Source organism: Aethalodelphis obliquidens, unplaced genomic scaffold (genome assembly GCF_003676395.1).
Source record: "Aethalodelphis obliquidens isolate GAN/ISIS:26980383/991018 unplaced genomic scaffold, ASM367639v1 scaffold30, whole genome shotgun sequence".
Lineage (NCBI taxonomy): Eukaryota > Metazoa > Chordata > Mammalia > Artiodactyla > Delphinidae > Aethalodelphis > Aethalodelphis obliquidens.
In genome coordinates this window covers 442631-460999 of record NW_020837974.1, presented here as the reverse complement: position 1 = coordinate 460999, position 18369 = coordinate 442631, and the positions used below count along the sequence as shown (strand labels likewise).

General features: G+C 60.1%; 2 protein-coding genes across 5 annotated transcripts in view; one reads left to right on the top strand and one right to left on the bottom strand.

Annotated features, from left to right (window-relative positions):
• The window catches only part of ADAP1 (ArfGAP with dual PH domains 1), a 63045-nt gene extending 60063 nt beyond the window's left edge, over positions 1-2982 (top strand). For 2 of the 3 annotated variants that reach the window (XM_027125541.1, XM_027125544.1), the window contains 3 exons: positions 162-233; positions 424-652; positions 735-2982. In XM_027125541.1, coding sequence (XP_026981342.1) covers positions 162-233; positions 424-652; positions 735-763 — 330 coding nt within the window. In that variant the 3' untranslated portion in view covers positions 764-2982. The remainder of the gene's footprint in view (positions 1-161; positions 234-423; positions 653-734) is intronic. The other variant, XM_027125543.1, reaches the window with a different exon arrangement.
• On the bottom strand, positions 2891-18084 carry GET4 (guided entry of tail-anchored proteins factor 4). Of its 2 annotated transcripts, none has more exons than XM_027125545.1 (9): positions 17847-18084; positions 13312-13390; positions 12971-13052; positions 12421-12570; positions 10117-10255; positions 8687-8827; positions 8439-8514; positions 8238-8310; positions 2891-3687 (listed from the first exon to the last, which is right to left on the bottom strand). In XM_027125545.1, exons 1-9 carry the CDS (start codon positions 17996-17998, stop codon positions 3602-3604), a joined length of 978 nt encoding a protein of 325 aa, XP_026981346.1. In that variant the 5' UTR covers positions 17999-18084; the 3' UTR covers positions 2891-3601. The 2 variants fall into 2 exon arrangements, with proteins under 2 accessions (XP_026981346.1, XP_026981347.1); XM_027125546.1 differs by lacking the exon at positions 17847-18084 and adding an exon at positions 13909-14130 and having other exon boundaries at positions 8238-8343.
• Between the last annotated feature and the right edge of the window lie 285 nt (positions 18085-18369).

The window sequence follows — 18369 nt, the reverse complement described above, 5'->3', positions numbered from 1 at the left end:
CTCGGCTCCCAGGACCCAGGTGGTCCCACAGCCCAGATGGGGCCCCGCGAGCACGCGCGGAAGGCGAGTGGACGTGCTGGCGGCCCCGCCCTGAGGGAGGGGGGACAGGCAGTAGGGGCAGGGCCTGCCTCGGGCCGACCAGTGGCTCCCTCGACCCCCAGCAGACGGAAGGCTTCCGCAAGCGCTGGTTCACCATGGACGACCGGAGGCTCATGTACTTCAAGGACCCCCTGGTAAGGATGGGCCGCGGCCCCAGGGCCCCCGCGGCGTGGATGCGCCCTCCTGGGTCACCCGCCTGCCTGGGAGGCGCCGACCAGCATTTGCTGGGTGAGCTGGAGGTGGCAGGCCCGGTTGGCAAGGAGGGGCCGGGCCTGGGGGCCGCACGCGGCTCTGAGCAGCACTCAGCCCGGTCCCCCCACCCAGGACGCCTTCGCCCGTGGGGAGGTCTTCATCGGCAGCAGGGAGAGCGGCTACACAGTGCTGGACGGGCTCCCGCCATCCACCCAGGGCCACCACTGGCCGCACGGCATCACCATCGTCACGCCAGAGCGCCGGTTCCTACTAGCCTGCGAAACGGAGTCGGAGCAGCGGGCGTGGATGGAGGCCTTCCGGAAGGTGGTGGACAGGCCCATGCTGCCCCAGGAGTACGCAGGTGAGGTGGGCGGGGCGGCCTGGGGCCCCAGTCCCATGGCCCCGAGCGGCCCTGACCGGTTGGCACCCTGTCCCTTTTCCAGTGGAAGCCCACTTCAAGCACAAACCCTAGCACGAGACGGTCCTGGAGGCCTGAGGGCTCCGGACTCGCCAGACGTGGCAGGCGAGGCGGCAGCGGAAGGAGGGACTCGGCAGCCCCCGTCGTGGTCAGGTGGGGCCTGAGCTCGAGCTGCTAGGACCCATTTCTCTGGAACGCCACTGGGACGCCACCGGGAGCCGGCCCAGCCCGACCCCGCCGTGCCGCTGCCCCCGGTGTGACGCCCACGGCCCCCCACTCGCCTCCCCGCCCGCCAGACCGCCTCCTTCTGAGGCCCCCCAGCTGCTGCCACCCACCTCCGCGGGACCGCACCCCTGACCAGGAGGCTGGGCTGCGGGGACAGAGGGCCTGCCTGCATGCCCCCCACCCCGCCGTGTCCCCTCACTCCCCCCACCCTCCCCCAGCAAGTACTTACTGAACACCCGCTGTCAGCTGTGGGGTCCCAGGGGCTGGAGTGGCAGACAGGGCCCTGGCTCCCTCAGCACGCCGACCCCATGTCCGCGAGGGTCCCGGGGGTCAGAGGCCCCGACGGCTGGAGCCCCCCGGGCCTGGGCCACAGGGCTGGCTGCACCCACCCCCGCCCCCAGCCGGGCACTTCCCACACCGGCTCCGGACTCCGTGCTGACATGACCCGCCCTCCGCCTGCCCTCACGGTCTTCGAACCCTTGGAGGATGGAGGCCCGCGTCTGCGCCGCTGCCCGGACCCCAGCGTGCCTCTCCCCGGGTGCCCTGGGGGGATGGGGGACATCTATGAGAACATACCTGGGGGAGGAGGTGAGGGAGGGAAGGAACCCTGTGTGGTGGAGAACTTGGGGGCAGGATGTGCATAGGGGTCCCGTCTCCCCAGGAAATCTCATCTGCTGGGTTATCTGGGCGGCATCCTGTGTGGCTGAGACGTGCTCCCAGGGGAGCCCTGGTCCAGCTGTTGGGACCAGGAGAGGGGCCCTGAGCCAGGGTGTCCCCCCTCCATGTCACATCTTGGAATAAAGTGGGGGCTCTGGGCCCCCAGGAGGACCTGCCAGGAAAGGGACACCCCCAGGAGAGGGGCACCCAAGGGCCTCGGCCCGGCTGTGGGCGACACCCAGAGGATGAGGGAAGGCACCCTTCCTCCGAGCCCCCATCATCATCTCCCCTCTCATCTGAGCAGACGCCCACAGCTCAGACCCATCGTGCACCTGGATTCTGAGCAGGGACTGCAGGGTAAAAGGGGGAGCACAAGGCCCCCCTCCCCTGGCAGTGGGGGCCCCAAGATGGCTGGGCTGGGGGTGAGAACAGCTGCAGGGTCACCCAGGGCCATGGCCCCTTTCTCCCCTAAACCCTTCCTGCCCCAGGCAGTGCCTCCTAGCCCAGGCGAGGCTGCGGGGGCCACCCTTTCCCTGAGAACCCAGGTCCACTGTCTTCCAGATGAGGCAGAAGGACTCGCCCTGGGTCAGAAGCGAAAGCCCGGGCTCCCCTAGACCTTCATGACCATGCAGGGCCACCCACCCACCCACCCACCCACGCGCCCTCGTGGACTCAGCCTCAGGTCCTGGGAGCTCGGGCGCCCGCTCAGCACCAGTGTGAGGTCTGTGCCCTTGTCTGAGCGTGTGCACACCCACACGCTCTACCCAGAAAAGTCCAGAGAGAAACGACAAAACACCCTGAAGAGCTGCACGACCGGTGGGAAGAATTTCTCAGATGAGGCAGGACCCGTATGGTCCACACCAGGCCCGCCCCTCCTGCTGGCAGGGCCCCCGCCCTGGTCCTCAGGCCCGAGGCTGGCGCAGGCTTGGGCAGCCCCTGCACAGAGGTGGGGGAGTCGCAGACACAGGCGGCCGCCTGCGACAACAGCACGACGTGTCCCCATCACAGCGCTGAGACCGCAGGGCGCCCCCAGCCCCCCAGGCTGCTTGCAGGGCCTGGGAGGCCTCACCTGTCCGCAGATTGGAATAAAACGCTGTATATTTACGTCTACGATCGCGACACTCTCAACACCGGCCGCCGCCCACCAAGGACACACTCCGGACAGAACTGGACAACACCGGTCACGGTGCCCATGCCCCTCGCGGGGGGCTCCCTGGCCACTGCTCACAGCCCCAGCCCCGTGGCCCAGCCCACGACCAGCCCCAGGAGCTCACTCAGAAAGGACCAGTGCTGCCAAGCCCAGTATAAAGGATTTATTTAAACTCAACACGAACACCAACCTTCCTTTAAATTCCATTTTTACAGTAAATAAAATTGTGTATTCCGTTCCTTCCCATGCATGATCACTGGGTATTAATCTACGACTCTTATAATTGTGAAAAAATAAAAGTGTTTCCCATTTTGTAACTATCCTATCCATCCTGGGGCATCTGACACAATCAGTGAGAAGGGACAGACCTGCTCGTTCCGGGGCCGATCATTTGGTTAAAACCTAAAACGTTGTCACCCGGAGACAATAAATACTGCCCCACGATGGCGGACGGTCCTGCAGCCTCCCAGACGAGACGCCTTTCCGACGGCTGGGCGCTCGGCTGCAGCTCCTGGGGTGTAGCATGGAGCAGGCGCTCCCCAGGACACGTGCCAGGCCACCCCCGCCCCGCCTGAGGGCATGGCACCCCCGCCGCGTGCCACAGGGCCCTCCTGTGCGAGACCCAGCCCTCCCCAAGCAAACCAGACACACGGGCCGGGAGAGGAGGCGCGGCAGGGCCTGTGCTTTATTGGGGTCATCTCAGGGTACACGGCGGCCTGGCCAGCACGGCCCCGGCAGCCCCAGAACACCCGCCGTGCGGCCCCTCGGCCTCGGCCGGAGCCCGGGGGGCCCAGGTCTGGACCCGCATCGGGAGCCGCACCCGCCGCAGTCCAGGCCGAGTCCGTGCAGGTCCGCGGGCGTCAGTCGAGCTCAATGGGGCTGCTGTCGTCCTGACTGTCCTCGCCCTCCTGCTCCGAGGAGCCCATGAGGCTGCTCAGAAGGTTCCCTGGAAGGAGGTGCACGGCGCTGTCAGGGCCACGGCCGCACCTCGCCCGCTGCCCGACCCCCGGACGCCGCCTCCTCCCACGGCGCGTGACCGGGGCCTGGCAAGACAACAGCAGCCCAACCGCGGAGCCCCCTCCGGGGGTCTGTCCACAGAAACGCGTCTGCCGCGCCCGGAGACGCAGGGATCCTGCTGGGGCCGCGAGGGGAGAAGACCCAGGTGCCTGTCGAGGGGCCGCTGCACAGCCACCAGGACGGGCCTGGGAGGATCACGGGCGGCCGGTCGGCAGGTGACTCGCTCACATGTTAACGCTCAAGTGACACAGAGTCAGTCAGACGTTACAGTTCCGAAGGCTACGCGTGACGACGTTAACTGCTGTGGGCCTTGTCAAGATGGACACTTTTCCTTTTTACCTAATTTTTATCCAAAGAACCATCATGTCAATAGAAAAGCGAAGTTTAAAAAGTGCGCTAAGCCAACTCGCGAAGGGGAACAACAAACAAAGGGCGGGCGGCGCCCTCAGGGTAAAAGCCGCCTCGAGCTGCAGTGAGCTCGGCCCGTCACCGCACCTGGCGCCAACGCGCTTGGAAGTTCTGTGGGAAAACACAGGGAGTCAGACGGGAACGCAGTAGCTGACAGTCACAGCAGCCCGAGACTGAACATGCTGAAATGTCACCACGACTGTGGACGGACAGACGCTGCAGAAGCCCAAGGTGTGGGCAGGACACGACACAGCCACCGAGACGAGTGGCTGTGACATGAGAGCCTGAGAAGGGAAGTGGCCCCCCACACCTTCCACTGAAACTCCAGACAGACCCAGTTTACAGGTAAAAAGTCCAACTTGTATTTGAGGGGAAACAGCTTTTCAAATAATCTGGGAGACAGGAAGACCTTTCCACGGAGCACAGTTTGACGATGGCCACGAAAACGACAAACGCTCATTCCACCCTCCCCCCAGGAGAGCCCCACGAGGCAGGGCCAGGAGCAGCAACTCGTCGGAGCAGCGAGACCAGGCGCCGAGGGGCCAGCCTGGCGGTCCTGCCACTGCAGGCCGTCTGTGTGCCTGCAAAGTTCCCCCTGGAAGGAAGCTAAGGAAACCTAGCACTGCCTGGCCTGCGAGTCACCATGGGACAGTGGCAGGGCTGGGTACGAGCCTGTACATCTGGACTCTGTGAGACAAGATTTACCTATTCAAAAATAAAACATTAAGGATGGCAAAACCCACTTTTAAGTGCAGGACTACACTGGTCCCCACCCTGCTGGAGGGCAGGAGTCCGATTAGGAGCCCCGAGGCTGCATCAGAAGAACGGGCAGGACACGGGGAGGTGGCCTGGCCTTGAGAGGTAGGGTCAGCGATCTGGCCACCAGCACCTACCAAGACTGAAGCACGAAGAAATACATACTCTGAAGAGACTCTAATGAGTAAGGAGACTGTGTAATCTCTCCCAACAAGAAAAGCCCTGAACCTCGCGGCTTCACTGGGGAAGCTCCTGAATTGGTACCACCCATCCTTCCACTACCAAACCCAGAAAAGACACTGTGAGAAAAGAAAACTACAGACCAATATCCCTTATGAACACTGATGCAAAAATCCTCAACACAATACTAGCAAACCGAATTCAGCAGCACAGTGGAAGAATCAGACGCCACGACCAAGTGGGATCTGCTCCTGGAGTGCAGACGGCTCATCACGTGAAAATCAGTCAACACGATGCACCACAACAGAGTGAAGGAAAAACCAGTGATCACCTCAAATGACGCACAAAAAGCACGGGACAAATGCCACACTCTTTCATGAAAACACTCACCCAGAAAGAACATAAGAAGGAAACCATCTCATGTTACGATGTAATAAAAGGCATATATGAACAGCCCACAGCAGACACCACGCTCAGCGGCGACAGAGTCAAAGCTCTTCCTCTGAGACCAGGAACAAGGCGAGAGTGCTGCTCCCACCACTCGTGTCCAACATGGTACAGGTGACCCCTGAACAACACGGGTTTGCACTGTACGGGCCCACTTATTGTGCACTGTTTTCTATATACATACTGAAGTACTACCTGGTCCGCAGTTGGTTGAATCCACAGATACGATGGGCCAACTGTAAGTTAATATGCCAATTCTCAACCGTGCAGGGGGTCAGCACCCCTAACCTCCACGCTGTTCAAGGGTCAACTGAACCTGAAGTTCTAGCCAGAGCAATTAGGCAAGAAAAAGAAATAAAAGAATTCCAAGTTGAAGAAGAGTAGTGAAATGATCTGCTTGCAAGTGATACGATTTTACTTGTCGTAAACATTTCTGAAGAGTCTACACAATAACTTCTTTACGGAGACAATTCCATTTACAACAGCATCGAAAAGAATAAAACACCTAGTAATCAGCTGACCCAAAGAGGTGGAAAACTGTACAATCAAAACTATAAAAAATTCTGAAAGAAATTCAAGACGTAAATAAATGCAAACATCCCACGTTCCTAGACTAAAGGACTTAATATTGTTAAAATGTCACGCTACCCAAAGCAATCTACAGATTTAATGAAATCTCAAATCCCCAAAACACTTTTTTGCAGAAACAGAAAAACCCATCCTAAAACTCATATGGAATCTCAGGGAACTCAAATAGCCAAAACAATCTTGACAAAGAACAAAGCTGGAAGTCTCACACTTCCTCATTTCAAAATTTACTACAAAGCTGTAGTCATCAAAAGAGTGTGGTCCTGGCATAGAGACAGATATCGACCAATGGAATACAGAACCCAGAAACGAACCCTCGCATATATGGTCAAATGATTTTTGACAAGGGTTCTGTGCCCACTTGATGGGGAAAGGACAGTCTATTCAACAACTGGTGCTGGGAAAACTGGAAATCCACATGCCAAAGAATGAAGCTGGACCCTTATATAAGTAGAACACCACATAAAAAAACCACCTCAAAATGGATCAAGGACCTAAATGGAAGACCTAAAATAATAAAACTCTTAGAAGAAACCACAGGGCAAAAGCTTTGTGACACTGGATTTGGAAATGACACCAAAGGCAGAAGCAACAAAAGGAAAATAGACAAATTAGACTTCATGAAAAGTAAAATATTTTGTGCATCAAAAGACACTCCAGGGAGTAAAAAGGCAACAAGGGAGGGAAGGACGAACAGGTGGAACACCGAGAATTTTTTAGGGCACCACGACGACTCTGCACAGTAGTATAATGGTGGATACATGTCATCACATATTTGTCCAAACCCACAGAAGGTAAACACCAAAAACGAACCCTAATTTATGTATCAATATGTTGGCCTTTGGGTGATAATGACATGTCAATGCAGGTTCACCCATAATAAATGTACCCTCTGCTGGGGGACGCTGATAATGGGCAGGCCGCGCCTGTGGCGGGGAAGGGGTATTTATGCGAAATCTCTGTACCGTCCTCTTAATTTTGCTGTCAATCTGTAACTGCTTTTAAAAAATAAAGTCTTTAAAAAAAAATAAAGAAGGCAACCCGCAGAATGGGAGAAATATTTGCAAATCACGTATCTGGAAGGGAATTAATACCCAGTGTAGAGAACCTGTAAAACCACCAACACGATTCAAAACTAAGCAAATGACACGAACAGGCAAACACACAAATGGCCAATAAGCACGCGAAAGATACGCAGCGTGCTTAGTCACTAGGGAAACGCAAATCAGGACGATCAAACCAGAGACCCACCTCAGACCCATTAGTAAGATGACAACTGTCAAAAAGACCAGAAAACAGCAACTGCTGGTAAGAACGTGGAGGAACTGGGACCCCTGTGCCCTGCTGAGGAGCAGCTGCTGTGGGAACACAGTATGGCGTTTCCTCAAAACATTAAACAGATCCAGCAATTCTGCTTCTGGGTGTCCCAGAAGCACCGAAAGCAAGGCCTTAAGGAGGTAACTTGCACACCCACATTCACAGCAGCCAAAGGTGGAAGAACCCAGGTGTCCACTGAAGATGCAGTCTTATCCACACGATGGAACATGAATCAGCCTTAAAAAGGAAGGAAATCCTGGCACCTGCTACAACAGGGTTGAACCTGACAGTGACATAAGCCGGCAAAGGAGGACACTGTGTGATTCCACTTATGTAAAGTCCCTGGAGGTTCACAGAGACAGAAAGTAGGGGGTGGGCACTGGGAGCCAGTGTGTAATGGGGCAGAGTCTCAGTTTGGGAAGACGGAAAGTTCCGGAGACCCGCTGCACAACAGTGTGCATGCAGTTCACACAACTGTCCTGCGTGCTTAAGCACGGTTAAGGTGGGGATTGTACGTAATGTGTACTTTACCACAAAAAAAAGAAATCTGGCTTCGATCCTGTGGCCAACGGAGAGGGACCCCAGGGGACAATTATTCATCGGGGGCCGTACGAGCTCTGCTAGGGGAACACGCAGAGGGAAACAGCTAGGAGCCCGCAACCCTCCTGCTGGCACTGGGCCCCGCTCCAGGCCCCTGCCTGCTCCGCTCCTCCGGCCGGCACACCACACTCGGCCTCACCCACAAGCCCCCACTATGAGCCCCCCGCCCCACGAGCCCCTCACCTAGCAAGCCTCCGTAGGAAGACGTCTGCTTGGGTGGCACGCCGAAGAAGAGCTGTCCTATCCTGTCGAGGTACTGGAAGAGGCACAGGCGTGGTCGCGGAGGGCGCTGAGCCCGAGGCTGCACGCGGACCCCGCGCACAGTGTCTCTCCCCCTCCCCCTCCCCCTCCCCGTCCCCCTCCAGCGGCTGCCCCCCGCCTCACCTCGTTGTACATGGGGTCCCGCCGGAGGGATGGCTGGTACTGTTCACACAGCACCGTGAACACCGTCAGCTTCCCCCTGGAACAGGACAGAGCGCAGCATAGCCGATGCCCACACGAGACCAAGGACGTGGACAGAAACCGCACGACTCCACCCCCCCCACGCGCTCACCCACACATCTCTGCGTGCTTCCACGCACACGTGTGCACGCCTCACCCACACGCCTCTACACGCACGCAGGCACGCTCACCCATCGACGGCCAGCAGCAGAAACCAGAGGAAGTTGAGCAGGGGCTGCACGAAGGGAGGGCCGCTCTCGATGGACGGGTGTTTCCGTGTGTACGTCGTGAACACCACTGACGCGCTGCTCTTGTTTTTTAAACAGAGAAACCTGGAAATAAGATCCCAGTGAGTGGGCACACCTGACCGGAGGAGGAGGAAATGGGTTTCTACAAGCGCCTGCCCAGAGGGCCCCATGTGGCCCGTGCCCCTGTGCAACACACCGAGGGCACCAGCCAGGCCCCTCGCGTGGACCAGCCACCCCAGGGAGTCCCAAGGTTTATGGCCGGGGAGAACTAACTTGAGAAGGTGACGTGTTCAAGCTCAGCAGATCCAGGAGACGGCAGGGCTCCCTGAACCTGTCCCACACCTGTCTGCCCCTGCCCGCGAGAGCACGGTGGCCCAGAGGCTGCCCGGGCTCCTGTTTCCGCCCCGTGGAGGGCGTGTCCACGGCCGGACTTCACTGTGGTGCACGCCCTCGACAGAGGCGGATGGGCGAGAAAGGGCTCGCGCCAGAGGAAACACTGCCAGCACATGCCAAAGCCAGGGCCAGCGAGTCCTGGATTTTAAACAGGTTTCGTTTTCAAAGTCGCAGATTCAGCAACAAGTGGTGACATGTCAGAGCTCGGAAGCTCCCCGTCCACCCCAACTCATGGCACACACCCCATCCCAAGGCCCGGCCACCAGATGCAAGTGCTTTCCTGGGAGGGAGTAATCTCATCGACAGACATGTGGTGGGACAAACACATGGTCCAGTGGGAAGGGAGGTCAGGCCCCAGGTCACCCAACGTGTGCTCTCGGCTGTGTGAGCCCAACAGGATGCTCACGCCTCTAGCGACTCTGCTGTGTTTCAGTATCTTCAAATTGTCGAGAGAAAACAAAAGAAGAGGAGGCCCAACGGGGACAGAGGGGCAGAGACACAGAGCTGGGGTGCGGAGTGGGCGGGCAACTCCCCCATCACTGTGTCTGGACGCACAAAACACCTGGGAAGGCAAACGGCCTTTGAACAAAGGCTGTGATGCACGCGCACGTTAACATCCCAGGAGGCTGAAAATTTGGTAAGTGTACGTGTCCTAAAAAAAATAGTTGCACAACACTAACCACCGCCCCCAAATGTGATAGATAATGGGGAAAATAGAAAATCAATGGCAACAAAACGCTAATTTAAAGCACAGAAAGTACTTCTACCGCCAATGGAAACGTTACAAGTCGGCCTAGGGGAGCTGAGGGGCACGTCTGGGGTGCCCGGAGGTCAGCAGCAGGGGTCACACTGGGGGACGTGAGCTGCGTGTGGGACACTGAGTGACTTCAGGCCTGTCCTCATGCGAGGCTCAACCAGAGGCTAGCCCTGGACCCCAGGAGGCCACGGACGCAAGGGCCGGACAGCAAGCGGGTACCTACTGGAGGACAGCCTGGGCCACGAACATGTCCACCTCGCTGCGGAAGCCCCGGGCCGTGGAGTACTCCACCAGCATGTTGGCACAGCCCTCCCCGTCGCTGGAGTGCAGGAAGTGGTACCGGGACTCGCAGTAGTTCTGTTCTGCGGAGGCAGGCAAGCAGGCAGCTGTGAGTGCCCCTCCTCCCCCTGCCCCGCAGGCAGGGAGGATGGCGGTCCTACGTCATCGCCGCGCTGACTTCCACCTGGGCTGTGTCCCCAGCAGAGACCAGACTGTCCCCACTCGAATCGGGGTCACCTGGGAGCTGAACAGGAAGGCGGCCTCAAGCCCTGGGGCAGAACCCGCATCCCGCTAGTGCGGTGTGTGCACGACGGAGCCCAGTGGCCCTCTTGGCCCCGAGTCTGCCGTTCTGACGAGGACCAGGACAGGGCTGGATGCCAGCCCTCCAGGACGGTGCTTCCTCTGATGCTCTGCTGTTCTGAGCCTTTGACTCTAAACCGGCTACTGAGCTCTAAGGGGGTTCTAATGGTCTGTTTTCTTAAAAAGCGACCAAGCTCCCAACCTCCCCAGTTTCACCTGGACACACACACCCCCTCCTCCCCCTTGGATCCACCCTCCACGCCGATGGCTCTCACCCAGAGCGACTCGACCCCTACTCCAGACGCAGGGAAAGGTCTGGAGCCGGCGTCAGCCGTCACAGCTGGGGGTGCTTCTGGCACCTAGCTGGGGAGCCCAGGGATGCCACTCGGCACCCTGCAGCGCGGGAAGGACGCCCGGGGTCAGCGGTGCTAAGGCAGAGACCCAGTTCCAGGGCAGCCCCCCAGTTCCCACTCACACGCCGCACTGGCTCCCTCTCCTTCCGGACAGAGGGCACGCCTCCCAGGCTGGGCCTTCTCCCACCTTCCACCAGCACTCTCCTCCCACCTGGGCACCCCCAGATCGCCACTGCCCCCCAGCATCAGCTCCCAGCACTGCAGGTGACTTCAGAGAAGAGCGTGCTCTGTGTCGTCGTGTTCTGTTGGTCTCCTCTCCCTCCAGCCCCAAGAGCGACCTTTCGGTTTTAGAGCCTCCACGTGAGAAGAGAAACCCGGCAGGCCACTAGGCGCCCTCAAGCCCCGGAGAGGCGCCTGCGCGAAACCCCAGCGGAGCGGGGACACCGAGAGTAGGCGGGTCTCCCACGGCGCCCTGCACAGCACGGCGGGCCCCGGGCCACACCACACGCCTGCCTGGAGGCCGCCCACCGCCGGGGCCCTGCAGATGCCCCTCAGCACGGCCTCCCACAGGTGCGGGGCCCGCTGGCCTCACTCGCCATCCGTTCCTGACGTGACACCGTAAGAGGCCTGGGTCTTGAGGTTCAAACATTTGATGTTAAATATATGACAGCCTAACAGCTCTCGACCCCAGCGAGGCCTCTGAGCAGCTCTTCAGCCACTGAGCAGGTGCCACACTCCCTGCTTCACGCCAGGCGCCGGTCCCAGTAACACGGGTCCCACAGACACGGGCCCCTCCAGCTCTGCCCGGCACCTCGGCACACAGGCTGAGTGAGGCGGGTGTGAATCGAGGCACTGATGCTGCAGGTGGCCCGCACGGCCGCTGGCTGAACGGAACCATCGACAGAGCCCCAGCACGAGCGTCCAGAGGTCTCTAGACCTTCCAAATTCCCACAGCCTCAGACAGACGAGGTCGGGCCCGCTCGCGCGATCCCAAGACACCTGCCCAAGGTCGCCGTCCCTCCGCCTGACCCCACCCGGGTGACGGCCCATGAGGACGAGGCACAGAGCCGACCTGGCCGGTGGGGCCCAGACCCCTGGACCACCACGTGGATGAGCTGCACACACGGCCGCCACGCGAGGCCCCAGGTGCCACAGCTCCCTCACACCCGCCCAAGAGTGACTCAGGCCGCTCCCCTTCCTCTGCCTGAGCCCGGGCCTGACCCCCTCTCGTGGACTGAACAGCCCCCGCAAACGCTCACTTAGAAGACGACAGAAGTGCTGGCAGAACGCCGGCGGCGGAAGGACCGGGGGAAGGACGTCCTGGAAGGAGGCCCCAGCGCGGGGGAGCGGGTGGCCGGCAGGGGACCGGAAGCTCCATTAAAGGGAACGCCCCGCCCACCCGAGTGCAGCAGGTGTTCACACTCAGAGCAGCGGCGGCTTGGGACTCTGAGGGCCACCCCCAACCCCCGTCAGCAGCGCAGATGATTGTAATTGATCCGAACGGACCCTGCCAGCAGCAGCCCGGAGAGCATCAGAAGGGCCGCCTGTTCCCTGGCCCACCTGCCCGCAGGGGCCCCCGCCCACCCACGGCCTACCTTTCCACAGGGTGCGGGCCAGCAGCTGGTGGAGCCGGGGGTGGCCCAGCTTCCCGGACCCCCCACTGGACCACTTCAGGGCTCGAGACACAAATGCCACTCGCTCCGGGGAGTTGGGATCCATCAGGCTGAACAGCTTGGCCAGACTTTCTGCAAACGACACCCACACAAGCCTGAGCCAGAGGAAGCCGCGGCTGCTGCCGTGTTATGCAGCTCACAGAAATTAAGAACAACTGGTTCACGTTGAAAGAAAGCGCAGAAGCGGCAGGCACACCGGGGGGGTCCTGGGGCCACCCCAACCGTCCTCACTGTGACGCCTCCCCACAGCTGAGCCTGTGTCGGGGAGCAGAAGGGAGGGGGGCCGCCCCAGTGGGGATCCGCGCGCGCCTCTCCGGCCAGGCAGCTCGCAGCAGGGCTCGCCCAACGGGGCAGGGGCTCCAGACCACGTGGCACCCACCACGCGCCAGGGAGGCTGGGTGCGTCTGGGGGGGTGGGGGCAGGGGAATGGCGTGGTGATGTGGCAACGGCACGCGTGTCCACTCCATCTCACCCAGCAGCTCCTCGACCACCTCGACCTCCGCCTTCTCCAGCGACTCCAGGACCAGCATGGACAAATCAGCTGCACTGTTTTGCTATAAAACATACAAAAGGACTGTCAGTGGGACGTGAGGCTCTGGCCCGTTTTCAGAAGACGGTGAGGCTGGGCAGTGGCTCTGGTTTCCAGTTAGAAAACAGCGACCGACTGCACCTAAGAGATGGTTCTGAGCACCAAGGCCACTAGCCTTCAGGCCCCACACTGGTGCTGGGACACAGGGGCGCTCAGCCCAGGCTGCCCACCAGGCCTCTCCCTGGCCCCCCCACGCCAACCCTGGCCCCGGGCAGACGGCTCACCTGGCCGTGGCTGAAGAACAGCAGAGCTCCTGAGCACATGAGCTCGCGGGCCTCGGCGTGCTTGCTCTGGGCCATGTACCTGCACGGAGAGAAGGGCAGGGCCGGCCAGGGCCGGGATCTCACAGGGCTCGTTTCAGAGATGAGATCCCAAAGACTCGGCCTCCGAGTAGGAAGCGAGCACCCGCCCCACATACGCCTCCGCTGAGAACGGAGCGGAGCTGGGCTTCGGGTCCCGAGGGCACCTCCCGGAGCTGCCCCCGACTCCCGTCTGTCCAGGCCGGTGCTGGGCGCCCACGGCCCAGCCCTCCCGCCCACGAGGCGCCCCGCGGCAGCAGCAGCGCCGTCTGATGACAGTGTGCCAGGCACTCTCTCCGCCCAAACGGACCAGAAGCAGAGCCTCCCTGCAGCTGGGCAGGGGTCTCAGCAGAGGGACCAGCGGGGGGCCAGGGGCCACTTCCAGCTTCAAGCACAGGCCTGGCTGTGGTGAGGGGCAGCAAGAACCGGGCGAGGGCCACATGTTGGGGCCGAGGGCCTGCCGGGCCGCCCCCTCTGCTGCTCCCTCCACCCCGACCACTTTCCACCGGGGACGTTTCTCACCAGGGACGGAAGCTGGGAAAAGCCGGCTTGCCGAACTGCAGACGGATGAGAGCCTGACAGGCAACCCGGCACACACGGGACAGAAAGGATGCTCCGTCCACGATAAGTGAGACAGACGTTCAGGGGGGCGGGGCCAGGCCCGAGCTGAGTGCAGGACACCGAGCCCACGGCTGCACGTTCCTCTCAGGGACGATCAGGAAGGAAACCCGCCCAGCCGGTCAGACCTGCGTCCCGGCCCAGACAAGCGGAGTCAGAGACGAGGCCTGCAGGTGCGCGCTGGAGGCGGAGACGGAGCCAGCGGAGCCCCGCTGCCCTCTGGCTCGCGGCCCGAGGCTCAGGCCGGGACCAACCACAGAAAAGGACTGTTGTGCACCAGGCTCGGGAGCAGCAGCCCCGTCCCAGTCAGCACCCGGGCTGGACCAGGAGAACCCCGCGCACCTTGAGGGGCAGACGGGGCACCTGGGGGCGCGGGCACGGAACGGGGCCTTCTGGAAAAATGAGCCCTCACGCCGCCACCGGCACAGACGCCCGGACGGCGGGCACGCCTCCTAGGGGACAGTCACGCAGCCCCGCTCAGCTCTGGGGACACGACAGGGCTCCGGACTCTCCTCCCCAGGCACAGCAAGAGATGAATGCCTAGAAGGTTGGGGAGGGAGCGGAGCCCTGAGAGGCAGACAGGCTGGATTCCTGGGGCGGCTTCCCCAGTGACCAAAGCCGCACGGCCCTGGGCAGCCCTGCCCTGCAGGAGGGGGCCTGGAGCTGGAAACCCCGCAGCAGCGACAGGCACCCTGAAAGCCGGACGTGTTCTCTGGGCACCGCAGAGCCCCGGCAAGGGCGGATGTGGCTCCCCGGTGCCCGAGCCGGAGGGGGCGGGGTGCCACCGAGGCCTGGGGGCTCAGAGCACCACCGCCCCTCCCCCACCGCAGCCCCCCCCCCCCCCGCGCTGCGTCTGTGCAATCGTTCATTTTGCACTTTTTTTTTTTTTTAAAGCAGAGCATAGACACAAGCGTTAACACTAACGACGCAGACGCAGTGTCTACCCCACGCCCTCTCCCGGGCGCTCCATCCTACCCCCAGGTGGTTGAGTACACAGGTTTGAAGTTCCTCTTTCAAAAGATTTCTTCATTTGATTTAAGACACAAAACACCCACAATCGACACTCATCTCAGGAAGCCCCCTGGGCAGCGAGGCCCCTTTCACAGTTAAATCCTGGCGGGTGCAGAGGCCCCTCCAGGCCACAGGCCACCCTACAGAGCAGTCGCCAAAGTACCGACAACCCATCAGGCCTGGAAAACGGACCCTCCCCCGTCCCTGCAGAGAGAAGGCTGGAGAGGCAAGGGAGCGCCCTGGGCACCCGCACCTTCGAGGAGACGGAGCTCAGCCTCTCTCAGAACCATTGGCTCCTGCCCCGGGCGGCGGCACCCCACCCCCCATAAGTCCAACCTCCCGGGCTGCCCAGTTCCTCCTCTCCTCCTCAAACTGCTGGGGGACACAGTGTAAGTGAATTAAAATAGCACAGATTGGTGAACTTATCCAGCAGGTGAATGGGCAAACTGTAGTCCACCCATACGATGGAACACCACTCAACAATAGAAATTAACTAACGATACACATAAAGGCGAATCTTGAAATGATCGTGCTGAGGGAATTCAGAAAGCCGCATAAAAAGAGGACGTACTGTACAATCCTACGTACATAAAAGTCCAGAAAACGCAAACCCATCTACCATGACAGAGAGATCAGCGGGCACCTGGGGGCAAGTGGTGAAGAATTCACTGTAAAGGCAGGTGAGAAGGCTTTTGGGGATGATGGGTATTTTCAGTACCTTGATTGGTGATAATTTCTTGGGTGTATACATATGTCAAAACCCATCAAGTTTTACATTTTATATAAACACTTAAAAGCACTTATTTATAGAAAGACATCAAAAGAGCGAAGCTGACTTCTCAGGGCTGCAAGCGCAGGTCTGAACGTGGACGGTACCCAGCAGAGACAGGGACGACTCCAGGCCTGTTCAGCTGGGCCCCCGGACGGCCACAACTGCTACGGTGCCTGCGTTCACCGCCATCCCCCAAAGAGGCCCACAGGAGACCACTTACTTCTCAGGAGTTCTGAAGAGGTGTAAGAACCCCTAAAAGATCAAAGAGGAAGCCAAGGCTCAGAGAAGAGATTCAACAAGTTGTCCTGGATCACAGGTCACAGAGCAGAGAGAGAATGCGAACCCAGGTCAAGGCCGGGCTGGTGGACGGCCTGCATCTGTCCCCACGTCACCACAAAGCACACTCTGCGCACAGAGACTGGCCTCTTCAAAGCTAATCAACAATCACGCTCCTGGTACAGCAGCAACTGCAGAACTGGCTCAAAACAAGGAACACCATGTTTATCTTTGGGAAGATCCAGTTTTGTTGACTAGTGACCGGGGCAAATACTTTATATAAAAGTCCCCAAGAAAAGCAAGCACCACGACAAATCTTGAGCGCTACGAAAGCTCCCCATCACACAGATCTGACTGGCTAAGCTGCCAGGCCGAAAGCTCGACGTTACAGACCTTAGAGCCTACTTACATCTTTGGCTCATCCCGTGAAGGACAATCAACTCACCCCTCCCGGGTCCTCCGGCGCCAGAGCTCAAACTCGGTCTGGGACACGAAGCGTTACGTCTAAACCCAACTACAACCAAAGCAGAAAGTACTGCCAGAGTTCCCAAAATATTGATTCAACTTGCTATTTGAAGAAGAAATTTAAATCTAGGCCTAAACGGTGTAAGGCAGGCATGAATGCCTTTAGGTATCACAGCAAAGTATTTGCTGTTCTGCACCAGTTTAGAACGAAAAGGCATTCCACAGAACAGACGAAATCCTCTAAAACTATCTTTAAATGCTAACGAGTGTCTCAAATGTTTTCTGGCAAGAAACCTGAAGGCTAACAGAACGTGTGTAATATACAGGAATGCCTTACACATGTAAGAACTAAAAAACTACAGCAGTAGCTGCATGACAGCAGAAACGGTGTGACACACTGCAGTCCAAAAGAAAACTGAGCTAGGTTTAAGAAAACCTAAATTCCTAAGGCCACACTAAAAAAAGACATTTTATTTAATCCAATATATTCAAGCATCACTTCAACGTGCGATCAAGAGTTGAAGGTTCCTAATACCTGACATTTTCTCTGCGCTAAGTCTTTGAAGGCCGTGTTTTTACCCTCACCGCCCAGGCCGTTAGGGACTCACATTTCAGAAGCTCAACTGCCGCACGTGGCCAGGCAGCGCAGGTACAACAAAAATACCGGCTTTATGGGAACAGCTGGTTTAGTAACAAGACACTCGGGTGAGCAAGGGCTACACAACAAGAGGAGAAAGACGTTTACGTTTACAGCCTCGCGACGGGACTCCCAGAGGCAGGAAAACCGTGGAACTCAGAGCTGGGGCTTCAAACCCAAAGGCGCTCGGGGCGGGGGAGGGAGAGGGTGGTCTGGGCCGGGGACTGGGGTCCGGAGTCTGCGTCTGCGGTTCGGGTCTGGGTCCGGAGTCTGGGCCGGATCAGGGTTCTGGGGCGGGCTCCGGAGTCTGGGCCGGGTCTGGGGTCTTGACCAGGGGTCTGCGTTGGTTCTGGGGCTCGGCCAGGGGTTTGGGCCGGAGTCCAGAATCTGGGCCGGGTCTGGGGTCTCGGTCTGCGTCGGCTTCCAGAGTCCGGGCTGGGTCTGGGGTCTCAGTCTGCGTCTGAGTCCAGAGTCTGGGGTCTCGGTCACGGTTCTGGGTCGGGGTCCCGGGTCTCGCTCCCCGGCCGCAGCCCTCCCCCGGACGCCGCACGGCCCCTGCTCCCACCGCCCAGGCGACGGACAGCGGCATGGGCCAATGGGGGCGCGGGGCGGCGCGGCGCGGCCAATGGGAAGCGGCAGAGGGCGGGGCACCGGACTCGGCGGCCGCGGCGCAGTGGCTACCTGAAGAAGAGGGTCCGGTACATCTGGTGCGCCTCATAATAGTCGCCCTTCTCGACGCTGGCCCGCAGCTTGCCCTCCACGCGCTGGACGCCGCCGCGGTTGCGGGCGCCGTTCCGGGCGCTCTCCTGCTCGGCCATCGCCGCCGCCGCCATCAGGCCGGCGCTCCGCGCAGGGCCGACGCTGTCGCAGGCGCGGTCGGCGGCGCCTCGCGGCTTCCGTCCCGGCGGCCGCCCGAAGCCTTCTACGGTGGCTCACGAGGAGCCGCGGGCGGTACGCGGGCGGCCACGTGACCGAGGGGCGTGCCCGCGCAGCACGGGGAGGGCGGGCACACAATCAAAGGGCGGGGCTCCGGAGTGACGGCGCGGCCTGCAGACGACGACCGCGGCGGCGCGGCTGAGGGGGCCACGTGACTCCGCGGGGCGGAGCTGGCACTACGATGGCGGGCAGGCGGCTGGGAAAATGCAGCTCAGCCGCGGGGAAGGTGGTCCTTGCTGTAACCGAGGCCGCTGAGGTATTTAGACTT

Excerpts from the sequence above, each read along its gene's own strand:
- GET4 (XM_027125545.1), bottom strand. The coding sequence starts at position 17,998 with ATGGCGGCGGCGGCGATGGCCGAGCAGGAGAGCGCCCGGAACGGCGCC. Across the intron at positions 10,256-12,420 it reads GGCCCGCACCCTGTGGAAAG|AACAGAACTACTGCGAGTCC; the intron begins GTAGGCCGTGGG and ends CTGCCTCCGCAG. Across the intron at positions 8,311-8,438 it reads GGGACCCCATGTACAACGAG|TACCTCGACAGGATAGGACA; the intron begins GTGAGGCGGGGG and ends TGCCTCTTCCAG.